This window comes from Chelon labrosus (assembly GCF_963514085.1).
Source record: "Chelon labrosus genome assembly, chromosome: 8".
In the NCBI taxonomy this organism is placed as follows: domain Eukaryota; kingdom Metazoa; phylum Chordata; class Actinopteri; order Mugiliformes; family Mugilidae; genus Chelon; species Chelon labrosus.
Genome location: NC_140358.1, coordinates 5,872,033 through 5,889,881, shown reverse-complemented (window position 1 = coordinate 5,889,881; position 17,849 = coordinate 5,872,033). Strand labels below are relative to the sequence as shown.

General features: G+C 39.3%; 1 protein-coding gene across 1 annotated transcript; it reads right to left on the bottom strand.

The window, feature by feature from the left end:
• Positions 1 to 14,824: 14,824 nt before the first annotated feature.
• LOC311491685 (signal-regulatory protein beta-2-like) lies at positions 14,825 to 17,232 on the bottom strand. The gene is made up of 5 exons (XM_084549683.1): positions 17,112 to 17,232; positions 16,651 to 16,974; positions 15,929 to 16,572; positions 15,789 to 15,835; positions 14,825 to 15,710 (listed from the first exon to the last, which is right to left on the bottom strand). Exons 1-3 carry the CDS (start codon positions 17,152 to 17,154, stop codon positions 16,196 to 16,198), a joined length of 744 nt encoding a protein of 247 aa, XP_084405809.1. The 5' UTR covers positions 17,155 to 17,232; the 3' UTR covers positions 14,825 to 15,710; positions 15,789 to 15,835; positions 15,929 to 16,195.
• Between the last annotated feature and the right edge of the window lie 617 nt (positions 17,233 to 17,849).

The window sequence follows — 17,849 nt, the reverse complement described above, 5'->3', positions numbered from 1 at the left end:
TCCGTGGACCTGTTAGCCCTGTAGGCAAACTGGTGAGGGTTGAAACCGGGGTGAAGGCTGGAGGTGATGTGGGTCCGGACCAGTTTCTAAAAGCACTTTGTGATGATAGGAGTAAGTGCCACCGGACAGTAGTTATTAAAACTGCTGATGGTGCATCTCACAAAATATATTTAGATAAACCAACATCAATGTCTGTGGTTATATAGAAATTCAAAAAGATGTATCTAGCTGTTTACTACAGTGATAAACAAAGACAAAATCTTAAATATTGTGTGAACCAGAAGCCCCACATCATTAGTGATGGCCCTGCCCACTCTGAATATTCGTCACTTCAGTAGGAAGAGCACACAGAGTCGGTGAGGTGGCTGTGGTCACGCCCTCCACCCTCTACACTCTCTTAATCTCACGCTGACAGGGAGAGGTGGAGCGCTACTGTCACAGTATGACAGAAACACATTCATCTAGAGGTGATCAAAGGTTTCACACAAATACTGATGTGAGAGTTTGAACTCACACAAACCTAAAGTTAACCTAAAGTTTTAACATTGTACGTGTTTGTAATAAAAATATAACCCCTGGGTGCCCCACTCTCTCTATGACAGTGTCAGTAACTCATCCATCTATCAGCATCAACATATTGTTGACCACAAGGTAAAACTTGTAGGCCTGACAATGACGGTGTCTTAATATAGAGCACATCTGTTGCCCATGACTGCAGCATTACTGGTTTCATTCCTCTAGGAATCTAGGTTTTGTCAGTGTAGCTGTTGAATGTGGCTTTGCTTGTCGTTCCCTCCGCAAACATGCAGACAACCTTTACAAAGTGCTGTGAGACCAGAGAGAAAGCGGGTGATATTCAGCTCAGAAAATGACACCGAAACCACGACAGACGTTCAGAAAACACAGGGGACGTTAGTAACTGCAGCTCTGCAGTGAGATAATTAAGGTGGACAGACTTCTCAGTAGCACATGACTGCAATGTCCCTGGTTAGATTTCAGCTGGGGATGTGTGTTTCAACCTCGTCTGTGACAAAATAATCCTAAAAATGCTACCAATGGTGCTGGTGATGCGTAAATCGTCTTTAACTGTACTTTATGCCATTTCTTTGTGTGTATAGAGCTGTTGAACTTGTAACAAAGAAAGAAGCATGAGATAAACTCAACTGGTTCATGGAAACTTAAGTGTGGCTGTGGTTGGCCTTTCAAACAGGGGCGTGAATACAAAGGGGCTGTACTTCCTGTCTCAGTCTCTGCTTTAATCTCAGAGAGCTGGTCTTACACCACTGCTTTATATGTTTTAAAAATGCAATTGTAACCACACTGTACATATTATTGTTATTATTAATGTTGATATTGGAACACCAAGACATTAGAGGGTACAGGAGGTATAAATATACACACACACACCTGCTCTATCATGGTATCCTGATCATTTCTTTACATGTTTTCACTGGTAGCTGCTGACAGATGAAGGGAGTTGCTGATAATTCACTTTTCACACCCTATTCTTTTTGGCAAGAGCAGGACGTTGAGGTGAGAAGTTTTTGGAAAGCCGTATTGTTCCTGTACATCTCTTGGCACACTGTTGGACTGACAACCTGTCCAGATTAATGTTTCTACATTATATTATCAGGTAACAGAGGCACAGTTGCATAAAGTAGATGATTGTATTTAAAAAAACACAAGAATTAAAATAACAAGAAACTAAAACGATCAATGCTGAAGCCTCGTGTAGTTCATTCTCATCATACCAGTTAAACACTCATCAGCAGGCCTGTTCTGAGTAAACAGCTTCAGTGGTCGGTCAAAGGGCGGGTAACAGCTCACCACAACTTTTTTTTTTTTTTTCTTTCTTTCAGAGTAGCTGGTGACTGTGCCTTTGTTGCACATGCACAAGGCCTGAGTGGTGCTACACAAGAAAAAAAGAGGGTGTTATTCATCTCATAAAATTAGACTATAACCACAGCAGACATTCAGGAACTGAACTCAGAACTGTCCAACTCACACTATGAAATCAAAATACCCCAGATACCAAACAGTCCATCATAGCGTGTTTATTGCATTACAAAAAGAGAAGCTTGTTTCCTTTCTGCACATATCTTCCATCTGTCATTTACACAATAACACTTTTAATAACTTTAACTTCAACAGAACACTTAAACAAAACTCCTGTAGACTTTTTAAAAACATTTGTACTTGTCTCTCGTAGTCTTAGCTTTGAGTTTGCCTTACGGGTTGATGTCCTCTGTGGTTTTTAGCCACATTTCCACTCCATTTCCATTTTTTTTTTTCCAGCTGCCCCTCAAAGCCACATGTGAACACCTACGCAACACTGTTTCACAAGTCCTCCTTTGCAAGTACAAGACACTTTTAAGGACCAAAACACAACAATATAAAGTAAAAAGTATGCCATTAATGTATTAATTGTCCTGTCCATGGAGGATGTAAACATGACTGTATGAGTAAAGTGAATAAAGTGCAAATTTAAACAGGAATAACAGAGATTATATATTTACATGTTACTGCAGAGGTAGTACGTGTAAAAAATAAAATACAAAATAAGGGCTGGGGGGGGTGCTTGGAAAAAAAATCTAAAAAATGAGTTTTATATGACACACTAAACATAAACATCACAATATCCTCTGCCCTTCCTGATTTTAAAGCTGTGCTGTTTCGGAAAATAAGTAAATAAATAAAAATCACTCATCCAATCAATAAACCAATGTCACGATTTTGCTCAGAGTAATAAAAATATGTGACTCTGGTTGAGCAGATGTTGGTTATAACAATGTTCTGACACCTGTCAAATGCTCTCAGCTTCACTGCTTTGAGAAATGATCCTCCCCCGTCCCACTGAATATCAGTATGATTATACAATAGACTTTTCCCAACATAACTTTCAATTGTTTGTTGCTATTGATATGGAAAATAAAGCTTATGTCAATTTAAACGGTGCTGGTAGAGACACCAAACTAAATGCAAAGTAAATGACACACATTGGCTGAGGATGCATTCACGTCGTGTCAATGCAACAGCTTTCGGCGCTAAAAGACTTCCACAGTTTGTGCCAAGCTAAGCATAAAACACAACTGGTTATCACAGAAACAAGAATTTTTTAGAGATCACAATGAAAGCACCACCAAAAAGCAACATCTATGACCATGGACATCTCTTATCAAATGAAAACACACCACGTGTTTGTTAAATGTAGGTGGGAGGTCATTTTCTTCATTTCAACCAATCACTGATTTCTACTTTCATCACCTTGAGACTAAAGCTTCCAGTAGAGCAAGACAGTCAGTAGATTGAGACAAGAGTGCTACACCACAATGATCGGAAGACTGACAGCTTTGATTCTTCTTAGTACAGCGAGTGAGTACAACTCTTTCTTACAGATACATATTAATAGTAATATTTTTATGTAATGGTAGTTCCATTGATTTTATCTTCTCATGATCTAACTCTGTTGTTATTTGTCTGTTTTTCTGCAGGTCTGATTCAAACTTCAGATGTTTCTCAGCTGATCTCTTTAACTGTGGTTAAACTTGGTGACAAAGTCACTTTCTACTGTAAAGTTTCTGGGAATTATGCTAAATCCATTTCCTGGTATAAACAGTCTCTTGGACATATGGTCCAGACTGTTGCTGGTGTCATTTTGGGAAAACCAACTCTTATTGGACAATTTAAAGATTCACGTTTCACAGTGACAGAGGAGGATTCTCTCATCATCACAGATGTCAGCAAAGATGATGAAGCAACATATTTCTGTCTAAATGGAGGAAGGAGTTCAGCACAGTTTGTGAATGGCACGTTCTTGACTGTGAAAGGTATGATATGTTTCTTTCACCAGATATGTTTCTGCCAATATCTTTAAAAATTAATTAATAAATAGCTCACATTATTATGTTTTCTTAAATACTTTATTTTAACTGTGTCACACAGATTGTCATCTACATAAATCTGTCTATGTGGAACAACATCCAAAGTCTGAGTCAGTTCAGCAGGGAGGCTCAGTGACTCTCCAGTGTTCACTTCTCTCCAAGAACAAAGTGAACCGCGTTCAGTGTCCAGGTGAACACAGTATGTACTGGTTCAGAGCTGGATCTCAAGGATCTCTTCCCAGCATCATTTACACTCACAGTAACAGCAGTGATGAAGGTGTGGAGAGAAGCTGTGTCTACAGTCTGTCCAAAAATATACAGAACTCCTCTGACGCCGGGACTTACTACTGCGCTGTGGTCACATGTGGAGAGATCCTGTTTGGTGAAGGAACTAAAGTGGAGACAGGTATGTGCTCATAGAGTCAATAAGAACAAGCATGAAGAAAGCATTGGTAGTTACAGTGGATTTAAAGACTTTTCCATGGAGACATTTTGGACTTTAACTCTGTTATTTTTTTCCTAGATTGTCTTCACGTTTCTACTTTGGGAGCAGGATTAGACCCAGTTGTCTTCGTGCTTGGAGTGTTGTTGGCCAGCTGTGTGACTGTGATTGTCCTGCTTATTATCTACATAAAAAAGAGGAGTGTTTGTGAACATTGCAAAGGTAGGTTCACTAGAGATACAAATATCTAATTGTTCATTTCATTACATGATTTTTTATCCCACATTTATATACCATCTCACAGCAAACCTTGTGTTATAGCAGGATTGCAGAATGTCTTTTTCCTACTGTTGTATACTGTAAATAGGTGAATAACTTACTATCAGTTCTTTGTTGAAGATAATAATAATAATATTTAGTAAAGTAGCTCTGCTGTGTGATGAATGTTGCAGCAGGAAAGATGTCAGGTGTACCATCTCAATATCATCTAGAATCTTAGACAAAGCATGTCACCTGAATTTCTCAAATGTCTTTTAATGTCCTTAAATGTTAAAGGACTGGAACTGATTTGGGTAAGCCACATGAGAGGGTGTGTTCAATTACAAACACAAGAAGTTCAAAAGTGCTTTTTTTATATTAGAGTTCATTTTGAGAAAGAGAAGGATTTTTCTCTCCCAAGAGAATAGTGACTCTTTCAGCCGTGCCTTTCATCCACACTTTTACAGGTGTGGCTGATAAAATGAATGAATCCAATGCCTGACCCAAAGACACTTGCACTGCAGCAAGGCAGTGGGGGTGCAGATGTCATGACACAGTGAGAAGACACTGATTGTGATTCTTTGTCTTTTAAGATGAAAAGAGGACCTCTCATCATCCTGGGCATGACATGTCAACTGTGGATCAGTCAGATGATTTGGTAAATATACATATGGTGAATATGTCGCAGCGTGTCCTCTGTACAGGCCACACTTACTGATATAGACACATTTTACAAAAAGAATATGATAATCTAACAATGCAGTGCTTGTTATTCCATAAATAAAAGTTTTAATGCTGATGACTGATAAATTCTGTAAATAAATCCTTTTATTTTTTAATGCCTCTGTGTTACAGCCCTGAGTTCTAAAATGCTTCTCATTTCAGCATATGCACTATGCAGCAGTGGATTTCTCAACAAGGCGAGCAAAAATGAAGGAGGAGAAGAAGAAGAAGACAAGAGAGTCACAATCAGTGTGCATATACTCTGCTGTTAGATCAGACCTCAGCCAGCAGGCCCCCCTCTCTACAGGCAGAGGAGGACGTGCAGCAGTCCTTTAAGATTTCCTCGGCTGACTTGAACGTTTCATTTCCATCTGTCAACTCAAATCAAAACATGCATATTTTCAATAAGATGTGGCTTTAAGCTCATTGCCAGAGAGAGCACATACTCCTCTGATGTGATTAATATATCTGTGGACTTACGCAGTTTACTAACATTAACTGGATATGGAGTGATTGCATATACAAAATAATAAGAATGTAAAAATTGCAATTGCAAGGAAAAAACACTCTTACATCCTTGTGCATTTGTCAAGGTCAAAAACTCCTGATTGGTATTATTTAAATGATGGATGGACTGTGTTTAAAGAGCTGCACAATGATCAACACTGGTTTTGCACATCAACAGATCACATGAGCAGCAGTAGTTTGGAAATAGGCAGATTTATTTAGTGATTAGAATTAGAAAACATGTATATGTTGTCCTATACACATAAGAACAAGAACAGATTCTTCAGAAATGTTATTGTCATAACTTTGCAGCCATATGGTATTAGTCTGGAAACAAGGTCCATGCAAGATGATACAATAAACCTGTTTCAAACTGCACCATTTCCAGTTGCTTTTGTTCTGAGCCATGATTCCAAAAATATGTGTTCACTTCTTTCGTTTTCACTGCTTCTCTGTCATCTTGTGATGAAGCGGATTACGTCGCTGCATCCTTTCTTTGATCTTTGACTGCAGTACATTTTCCTCAGATTTACTCCTTCAAATATCATATAGCCCAGCTTTTTACCTTTTTAAAGGAAAAGATAAATACAACTAGGACACAAATGAAATGTTAGATTAACATGATTACCAGAAATTTGATTTTGAGTTTAGCGAATGTGAAGAAAGGCCGCTGCAGAATGATGGTGAGAACTGAGCTGCTGAAGACCCAAGTGTCCATGTGGTATTCACCGTAACCACTTGACCATCAGGACCTGATTTAAATGATGTCCATGTGTCTTTCTTTAGGTTGCAGAGTTAAAAAACACAACATATGTTTTCTGTCTGCTTCAAAACCCTGAACCCTGATTATTTGCCATTTTTTAACTGTACTGTGGTTTTATTACCAACAGAAGAAAGATGCCAGGAAGAGAGGGAGAGAGATACAGCAAAACTTATAACAAATATTGCAGCTCAGTGCTGATCTAGCGATGCATGCATGTGTGCACATTCACATAAAAAATGCGTTCAGTCTAAATATATTTGAACTAGAGGTGGGGATTTAATGCGTTAACTGCGATTAATTAATTACAAAAAACGTATTGCGTTAAAGCAAATTAACGCATTTAATCCATTGATTTAATCACAGTTTGTATTGTATTGTACATTCACTTTATTTCTTTAGTGTTCGAGTTGTTCAGTGTGATTATGGCTCTCGTATAGAAGCCATTCCTCAGTCTATTAGTAGTGGCCTTCAGAGTTCTGTACCGTCTACCAGCTGGTAGCATTTCCAGGCTGGGTTGTGTCCTTTATTATCACCTGGGCCTTCCTCAGGCAGCGGGAGTTGTATAGTTCCTGTAAAGCGGGGATGGGGCAGCCGATGATCCTCTGGGCTGTGGTGACGACCCTCTGGAGCGCTTTCCAGTCTGCTGCAGTGCAGCTGGAAAATCACACGCAGATAGAGTAAGTGAAGATGCTCTCTACGGAGCATCGGTAAAAGGACACTAGCAGTCTCTGGAAGAGGTGATTGTTCTTTAGTGTCCTCAGGAAACAGAGTCTGACTCTGGCGTTGGTGCTCCAGGTCAGGTCGTCCTCGATGTCCACACCCAGGAACCGGAAGCTGGAGACCCTCTCCACACATTCCCCTCCAATGAACAGTGGCTGAGTGGCCACTTTCCTCCTCCTGAAATCTAGGACGATCTCCTTCATCTTGGTGGTGTTCAGGATGAGGTTGTTCTCGGTGCACCACACTGTCAGTCGCTCTATTTCGTGCCAGTACGCAGACTCATCCCCACCTGTGATTTCTCAAAGCACTTGATGATAGGAGTAAGTGCCACCGGACAGTAGTCATTAAAACTGCTGATGGTGCATCTCGCAAAATATATTTAGATAAACCAACATCAATGTCTGTGGTTATACAGAAATTCAAAAAGATGTATCTAGCTGTTTGCTACAGTGATAAACAAAGACAAAATCTTAAATTTTGTGTGAACCAGAAGCCCCACATCATTAGTGATGGCCCCGCCCACTTCAGCAGGAAGAGCACACAGAGTCGGTGAGGTGGCTGTGGTCACGCCCTCCATCCTCTACACTCTCTCTTAATCTCACGCTGACAGGGAGAGGTGGAGCGCTACTGTCACAGTATGACAGAAACACATTCATCTAGAGGTGATCAAAGGTTTCACACATGTACTGATGTGAGAGTGAACTCACACGAACCTAAAGTAGCTGAGGCCTGAACCCTAGAATTCATAATGAGGCAGCAAGAGAATCTTTTTAAAATGTTTTAACATTGTAGGTGTTTGTAATAAAAATATAAACCCTGGGTGCCCCACTCTCTCTATGACTGTCAGTAACTCATCCATCTATCAGCATCAACATATTGTTGACCACAAGGCAAAACATGTAGGCCTGGCAACGAAGGTGTCTTAATATAGAGCACCTCTGTTGCCCATGACTGCAGCATTACTGGTTTCATTCCTCTAGGAATCTAGGTTTTTTCAGTGTAGCTGTTGAATGTGGCTTTGCTTGTCGTTCCCTCCACAAACATGCAGACAACCTTTACAAAGTGCTGTGAGACCAGAGAGAAAGCGGGTGATATTCATCTCAGAAAATGACACCGAAACCATGAGAGACGTTCAGAAAACACAGGGGACATTATTAACTGCAGCTCTGCAGTGAGATAATTAAGGTGGACAGACTTCTCAGTGGCACGTGACTGCAATACCCCGGTTAGATTTCAGCTGGGGATGTGTGTTACAACCTCGTCTGTGATAAAAATAATCCTAAAAATGCTACCAATGGTGCTGGTGATGCGTAAATCGTCTTTAACTGTACTTTCTGCCATTTCTTTGTGTGTATAGCGCTGTTGAACTTGTAACAAAGAAAGAAGCATGAGATAAACTCAACTGGTTCATGGAAACTTAAGTGTGACTGTGGTTGGCCTTTCAAACAGGGGCGTGACTACAAAGGGGCTGTACTTCCTGTCTCAGTCTCTGCTTTAAGCTCAGGAAGCTGGTCTTACACCACTGCTTTATATGTTTTAAAAATGCAATTATAACCACACTGTACATATTATTGTTATTGTTAATGTTGATATTGGAACAACAAGACGTTAGAGGGTACAGGAGGGATAAATATACACACACACACCTGCTCTATCATGGTATCCTGATCATTTCTTTACATGTTTTCATTGGTAGCTGCTGACAGATGAAGGGAGTTGCTGATAATTCACTTTTCCCACCCTATTCTTTTTGGCAAGAGCAGGACATTGAGGTTAGTTGGGAATTTTTTGGAAAGCCGTATTGTTCCTGTACATCTCTTGGCACACTGTTGGACTGACAGCCTGTCCAGATTAATGTTTCTACATTATATTATCAGGTAACAGAGGCACAGTTGCATAAATTGTATTTAAAAAACACAAGAATGAAAACAACATGCACTAAAAACTAAAACGATAAATGCTGAAGCCTCGTGTAGTTCTTTCTCATCATACCAGTTAAACACTCATCAGCAGGCCTGTTCTGAGTAAACAGCTTCAGTGGTCGGTCAAAGGGCGGAGAAACAGCTCACCACAGCTTTTTTTTTTTTTCAGAGTAGCTGGTGACTGTGCCTTTGTTGCACATGCACAAGGCCTGAGTGCTACTGCACAAGAAAAAAAGGGGGTGTTATTCATCTCATAAAATTAGACTATAACCACAGCAGACATTCAAGAACTGAACTCAGAACTGTCCAACTCTCACTATGAAATCAAAATACCCCAGATGCCAAACAGTCCATCATAGCGTGTTTATTGCATTACAGAAAGAGAAGCTTGTTTCCTTTCTGCACATATCTTCCATCTATCATTTGCATTTTTATACACATATAACACTTCAATAACTTTAACCTTAACAGAACACTTAAATAAAACTCCTGTGGACATTTTAAAAATATTTGTACTGGTTGAGGGTGGTGAGGTGGGTAGCACTGATGCCTCACAGTGAGAAGGTCCCGGGTTCGAATCCATGGGCCGACTGGGTGGAGTCTGCATGTTCTCCCTGTGTCTGCGTGGGTTTAAATTCTCTAAATAAATCCTTTTATTTGTCTAATAATGTCTCAGTGTTACAGCCCTGAGTTCTAAAATGCTTCTCATTTCAGCATATGCACTATGCAGCAGTGGATTTCTCAACAAGGCGAGCAAAATGAAGGAGGAGAAGAAGAAGAAGACAAGAGAATCACAATCAGAGTGTGTCTACTCTGCGGTTAGATCAGACCTCAGCCAGCAGGCCCCCCTCTCTACAGGCAGAGGAGGACGTGCAGCAGTCCTTTAAGATTTGCGTGGCTGACTTGTACGTTTCATTTCTATCTGTCAACTCAAATCAAAACATGCATATTTTCAATAAGATGTGGTGTTAAGCTCATTGTGAGAGAGAGCACTAAGTACTCTGATGTGATTATTATATCTGTGGACAGTTTCTCTCCGGGTACTCCGGCTTTGTCCCACCATCCAAAGACATGCTAGTTAGGTCAATTGTTGATTCTAAATTGGCCGTAGGTGTGCGTGTGAGTGCGATAGACTGGCAACCTGTCCAGGGTGTACCCCGCCTCTCGCCCGATGACAGCTGGGATAGGCTCCAGCAGACCCTGCGACCCTTAACAGGAATAATTGGTTACAGAAGATGAAAGAATTAATGTACTGATTGATAAAGAATGCTCTCTTTATCTGTCTCTCGTAGTCTTAGCTTTGAGTTTGCCTCACGGGTTGATGACCTCTGTGGTTTTTAGCCACATTTCCACTCACTTTTTTTTTTTTCAGCTGCCCCTCAAAGCCACATGTGAACACCTACACAACACTGTTTCAAAAGTCCTCCTTTGTTCCTCCAAGTATTCGTCTGGATGCTTAAATTCTCCCAACATTAACAATTAAGGCAGAAGTGAGCAGCATGGCGTACAAGTACAAGACACTTTTAAGGAACAATAAACAAAAATAGAACAATATAAATTAAAAAAGTATGCCATAAATGTATTAACTCTCCAAACTGTCCATGGAGGATGTAAACATGACTATAAGAGTAAAGTGAATAAAGTGCAAATGTAAACAGGAATAACAGGGATTATATATTTACATGTTGTGGGTAATAAATAAAAATTAAAAAACAGTAACAAAAAAACAAAAAAAAAACAACAAAAAAAAAAATAAGCTTGGGAAAAAAGGTGCTTGGAAAAAAAAATTAAAGAATTAGTTTTATATGACACACCACATAAACATCACAATATCCTCGGCCTCTCCTGATTTTAAAGCTCTGCTGTTTCAGAAAATAAATAAATAAAAATCACTTATCCAACCAATAAATCAATGTCAAGGTTTTGCTCAGAGTAATAAAAACATGTGACTCTGGTTGAGCAGATATTGGTTTGTAACAATGTTCTGACACCTGTCAAATGCTCTCAGCTTCACTGCTTTGAGAAGTGAACCTCCCCCGTCCCACTGAATATCAATAAGATTATGCAACAGAACTTTCCCAACATAACTTTCAATTGTTTGTTGCTATTCATATGGAAAATAAAGCTATGTCAATTTAAGCTGTGCAGGTAGAGACACCAAACTATGACAAACATTGGCTGAGGATTCATACACATTGTGTCAATGCAACAGCTTTCAGCGCTAAAAGACTTCCACAGTTTGTGCCAAGCTAAGCATAAAACACAACTGATTATCACAGAAACAAGAATTTTATAGAGATCACAATGAAAGCACCACCAAAAAGCAACATCTATGACCATGGACATCTCTTATAAAATGAAAACACACCACGTGTTTGTTAAATGTAGGGGGGAGGTCATTTTCTTCATTTCAACCAATCACTGATTTCTACTTTCATCACCTTGAGACTAAAGCTTCAACTTGGGCGAGAGGACGTCAGTAGGTTGAGACAAGAGTGCTACACCACAATGATCGGAAGACTGACAGCTTTGATTCTTCTTAGTACAGCGAGTGAGTACAATTCTTTCTTACAGACACAAATTAATAGTAATATTTTTATCTAATGGTAGTTCCATTGATTTTATCTTCTCATGATCTAACTCTGTTGTTATTTGTCTGTTTTTCTGCAGGTCTGATTCAAACTTCAGATGTTTCTCAGCTGATCTCTTTAACTGTGGTTAAACTTGGTGACAAAGTCACTTTCTACTGTAAAGTTTCTGGGAATGATGCTAAATCCATTTCCTGGTATAAACAGTCTCTTGGACATACTGTCCAAACTGTTGCTGGTGTCAACTGGGGAACACCAACTCTTATTGGACAATTTAATGACTCACGTTTCACAATGACAAAAGAGGATTCTCTCATCATCAGAGATGTCAGCAAAGACGACGAAGCAACATATTTCTGTCTAAATGGAGGAAGGAATTTAGCACAGTTTGTGAATGGCACATTCTTGACTGTGAAAGGTATGATATGTTTCTTTCACCAGATATGTTTCTGCCAATATCACTAGAAATATGTTACGTTAATTAATAAATAGCTCACATTATTATGTTTTCTTAAATACCTTCTTTTAACTGAATCACACAGATTGTCATCCACATAAATCTGTCTACGTGGAACAACGTCTGAAGTCAGTTCAGCAGGGAGGCTCAGTGACTCTCCAGTGTTCACTTCTCTCCAAGAACAAAGTGAACCGTGTTCAGTGTCCAGGTGAACACAATGTGTACTGGTTCAGAGCTGGATCCCAAGGATCTCTTCCCAGCATCATTTACACTCACAGTAACAGTGATGAAGGTGTGGAGAGAAGCTGTGTCTACAGTCTGTCCAAAAATATACAGAACTCCTCTGATGCTGGGACTTACTACTGTGCTGTGGTCACATGTGGAGAGATCCTGTTTGGTGAAGGAACTAAAGTGGAGACAAGTACGTGCTCATAGAGCTAATAAGAGCAAGCATGAAGAAAGCATTGTTGGTCACAGTGGATTTAATGACTTTTCCATGGAGACATTTTGGACTTTAACTTTTAGGCATTTTCTTCCTAGACTGTCTTCACGTTTCTACTTTGGGAGCAGGATTAGACCCAGTTGTCTTCGTGCTTGGAGTGTTGTTGGCCAGCTGTGTGACTGTGATTGTCCTTCTTATTATCTACATAAAAAAGAGGAATGTTTGTGGACATTGCAAAGGTAGGTTCACTATTTATAGATACAAATATCTAATTGTTTAATTCATTACATGATTTTCTATCCCAAATTTATATATCACAATAAACATTGTGTTGTAGCAGGATTGCAGAATGTTTTTGTCCTAGTGTTGTATACTATAAATAGTACTGTAAAAAAACTTACTATCGGTTCTTTGTTGAAGATTAAATCATATTTAGTAAAGTAGCTCTGCTGTGTAATGAATGTTGCAGCAGGAAAAATGTCAGGTGTACCATCTCAATATCATGTAGAATCTTGGACAAAGCATGTCACCTGAATTGCACAAACGTGTTTTAATGTCCTTAGATGTTAGTTGGTCATTAGAGGACTGGAGCTGATTTGAGTAAACCACATGAGAGGGTGTGTTCAATTACAAACACCAGAAGTGCAAATGTGCTTTTTTTATATTAGAATAGAGACTCTTTCAGCTGTGCCTTTCATCCACACTTTTACAGGTGTGGCTGATAAAATGAATAAATCCAATGCATGACCCAAAGACACTTGCACTGCCACAGCAAGGCAGTGGGGGTGCAGATGTCATAACACAGTGAGAAGACACTGATTGTGATTCTTTGTTTTTTAAGATGAAAAGAGGACCTCTCATCATCCTGGGCATGACATGTCAACTGTGGATCAGTCAGATGATTTGGTAAATATACATATGGTCAATATGTCGCAGCGTGTTCTCTGTACAGGCCACACTTACTAATATAGACACACTTTACAAAAAGAATAACAATGCAGTGTTTGTTATTCCATAAATAAAAGGAGAAGTTTTAACGTTGATGACTGACAAATTCTCTAAATAAATCCTTTTATTTGTCTAATAATGTCTCGGTGTTACAGCCCTGAGTTCTAAAATGCTTCTCATTTCAGCATATGCACTATGCAGCAGTGGATTTCTCAACAAGGCGAGCAAAAATGAAGGAGGAGAAGAAGAAGAAGAAGACAAGAGAATCGCAATCAGAGTGCGTGTACTCTGCTGTTAGATCAGACCTCAGCCAGCAGGCCCCCCTCTCTACAGGCAGAGGAGGACGTGCAGCAGTCCTTTAAGATTTGCGTAGCTGACTTGAACGTTTCATTTCTATCCGTCAACTCAAATCAAAACATCCATATTTTCAATAAGATGTGGTGTTAAGCTCATTTTGAGAGAGAGCACTAAGTGCTCTGATGTGATTAATATATCTGTGGACAGTTTGCTAACATTACAAAAAAAAATTCAAACACATAGGAATGTAAAAATTGCAATTCCAAAGAAAAAACACTCCTTGTGCATTTATTGAGGTCACAAACTCCTGATTGGTATTATTTAAATGATGGATGGACTGTGTGACGGCTACCTGCTACTGGGGCCTGTTTTGTGTTTTCCCCTTGTCTTGTCTTGTCTGTTTCTGCAGATACCTCAGTGGGTGGCTCTTAATTTGGGCAGTTGGGAGCACCTGGCCAGTCTCCCTGAGCCTGTAATATCTGGCATTCACGATCTTCACTCTCTCTCTGCTCTTCGACCTGTCCGGCATGGTTTTTTGTTCTGTTGGCTTCGGCCTATTTGCTTTATGTTAGCACCTCTCAGCAATACACATACACTATCATGCACCCATCAACAGACACACTGATACTCACACTCAAACCTCATTAATTCTTATGGGTTTTTTGGTTTTGTTTAAATAAATCAGTTAATGTTAAACCGCGTTTCTCTGTTTTTTGTCATGGCTTACCAGTCAGGTCATGACAATGTTTGGAGAGCTGCACAATGATCAACACCGGTTTTGCACATGAACAAATCACATAAGCAACAATAGTTTGGAAATAGACAGATTTATTTAGTGATTAGAATTAGAAAACATGTATATGTTGTCCTATACACATAAGAACAAGAACAGATTCTTCAGAAACATTATCGTCATAAATTTGCAGCCATATGGTATTAGTCTGCAAACATGGTCCATGCAAGATGATACAATAAACCTGTTTCAAACTGCACCATTTCCAATTACTTTTGTTCTGAGCCATGATTTCAAAAAATATGTGTTCACTTCTTTCGTTTTCACTGCTTCTCTGTCATCTTGTGACGAAGCGGATTACTTCGCTGCATCCTTTCTTTGATCTTTAACTTTGACTGCAGTACATTTTCCTCAGATTTACTACTTCAGCTATCATAGCCCAGCTTTTTACCTTTGGAAAGGAAAAGATTAATACAACTAGGACACAAATGAAAGGTTATATTAACATGATTACCAGAAATTTGATTTTGAGCTAAGAGAATGTGAAGAACGGCCGCCGCAGAATTAAACAAAAATTGCAGCAACTTTAAATGCCTATGGAGCCAACACAACCCCGTCATCACAACACAGCGGTTATGAAAATAAAATTAGAATGCCAGTAATTTGAATGAAATTGTGGTAAAGTTACACACCCACAACTTAAATAAAAAAGAGCATAGCCCCAGGAACAGATAAAAAAAAGACGATCATATTTGTAAAAATTAATGACTTAAGAGACCACAAGATAAGAAGATAACTTCTTCTCCGCCGTTACATTTTTCATCTCAGGCACCCCCCAGGGGCAGCTCGCGCACCACACTTTGGGAATCCCTGTTCTATACTAACTGACCAGTAACATGCACTAACACATTAATCCAGACCTAAAGCTTTGATAGCAGTGTAGATCCTCTTCTTCTCTGCTGCTTTTTTTGTTCCACTGTCAGCTTTCATCGCAGTAAAGACAACAGCCGAATAAATCCATGGTTCCTCCTGAGAAAATACATGAGTTAAGACACATGCAATGTAGATTCTGTTGGACTGACTTAATCCTATCTTTAAGTACTTCACCTGCTTATTTTTCTGACCATCACAGTTCTTCTGCAGGACATCAGCAGCTGTATAACAAAATTATTTGATAACAGTAAATAAGTGTGCAATATTTATATTTAATTATTATTATTTTTTTAATCATAAGTAACTTGTATTACCTTTGCAAGGCTCACACTGTTTTTCTGTGATGGTGCACAGGAGGCCGACTATAACAATCAGACTCATAGCCAAGGCCGCACACAGAATTAAATTAACTGCACTGTCCATCTTTGAACACATGCTGCTTTCTGGAAGATTATCAAAAAATAGCAGCGAAGGTTACAAATGAGTAAAGGTCAGCTATGTTTAATACCACACTCTGGCTAGATCATTTTAAATTTCAAATGAAAATTGCTAATATTTGATCTTCACGACAGACTGTGACACTAATTAATAGTCCGCTGAGAGTTACCTTGGACATTCACTTTAGTTCCATTTCCAAATAATATCTCTCCACATGTGGCCACAGCACAGTAGTAAGTCCCATCATCAGAGGAGCTGATGTCCTTAGAGAAGCTGTAGACACATCTCTTCTGGGTGTCAGATCTCCGTTCACATTCATTACTCGTATCTCCATCAGTGTAGAGGATGTCTGGATGAGATCCAGCTCTGAACCAGAACACATTGAGATCTCCTGGACACGTCTTGTTCTCAGAGTCAGAGAGGACTGAACACTGGAGAGTCACTGAGTCTCCTGGACGGACTGGATCAGATGCTATTGGCCACTGAGCAACAGTATAGTTTGATGAACTCTCAGTGTTTCCTGTGTCATAGAAACAGTGTTAAATATGTAAAAGTATACATTTGGAATGTTCTTCAAAATTTGCTAATAGAAACGTACCTTTTACAATCAAGTATGTTGCACTCCATTTAGTCTTAATCCATTCGGTGAAAGCACAGTGGTACATGCCCTCGTCCTCTTTAACTGTCCTCATAATGGTCAGGTTGCTAAAACTGTCGTCAGAACGTACGCCAAATCTTGATTTAGGAAATCCTGGTGCATACTCAGGTTCTGTAGTTTTCCACAATGTCACAATTACATTCAGAATATCTCCGACACTCTGCTTGTACCAGTGGATTTCTCTAGTGCTGAGCTCTTTGGGTAAAACACATGTAAAGAATGCAGGTTTACCAAGCTCAACTATTTCCACTGGAACCATCGTATCTAAATGAAAAAAACAAACAACAACAACATTTAATCAAAATAGTTTATTTATGTGGAAAAGCTATCATTTAAAATCATCTATTTGATAGGTTAAGTGTCAACTGAGAAACATTCAGACAAAATAAAAGAGCACTTACATACTGGATGAAGGAAAAACAATGTAATCCATAACACGACCATCTTGACACTGTGCGTTATTAGGAGACTCTTTTGCAACTATTTCAGTCAGTGGAGGACATAAGATTTTGAAAGGCCAGACCACCAAATGCGTGTGATTGGACACACATTTAAAAGTGCACTTCCTGTCACACTTTTTTTGGGGTGAATTTCAGACTGGTGGGCGTTGTCACATTCACTCAATATTCTCACTATGAAACTGTCATTTTCTGGCTGTGTTTGTGTGATTTTCATTTTGCCTAGACTTTGTTTTTATCGAATCATTTTTTTTCTTTCGTATTTTCAGATTGTTACAGCCGACACTGTGGGAGCTCTCTACAAAAGAAGTCAAATACGAGGGAGATCCGTCATTTGGTTGTTTACCGCTCTAAGGCCACACACTGACTGGCTGCTGCTACACATAACTGTTACATAATCCAGTGCTTCTTTCGCTTCCTCTCAGATCTGTGTTAACCACAAACATTACCAGAGTCTGTGTCAATAACAATCAACTAAATCAACACCAAAATAGACAATCTGGTAACATTATACGTAAACTGATAATTTCCAGTAAATTCATAACTTCATAACTAATCTTAAAATCTCACCTGAAGCTCAGAATTTCCCGCTGGTGAGGGGTCTCACAATACTGAAATTCACTGACAAGACCACACCTCAGTAGGTACAAGGAAGTTTATTTTTGACCTCAATGTTTTTGA

What these genes read in the sequence shown, in the direction of transcription:
- LOC311491685 (XM_084549683.1), bottom strand. Translation starts at nt 17,154, where the DNA reads ATGGTCGTGTTATGGATTACATTGTTTTTCCTTCATCCAGTAT. An exon ending in GTTTTTCCTTCATCCAGTAT is followed by an intron (nt 16,975 to 17,111) that starts GTAAGTGCTCTT and finishes TTTTTCATTTAG; the next exon opens with ATACGATGGTTCCAGTGGAA. An exon ending in AACATACTTGATTGTAAAAG is followed by an intron (nt 16,573 to 16,650) that starts GTACGTTTCTAT and finishes TCTATGACACAG; the next exon opens with GAAACACTGAGAGTTCATCA.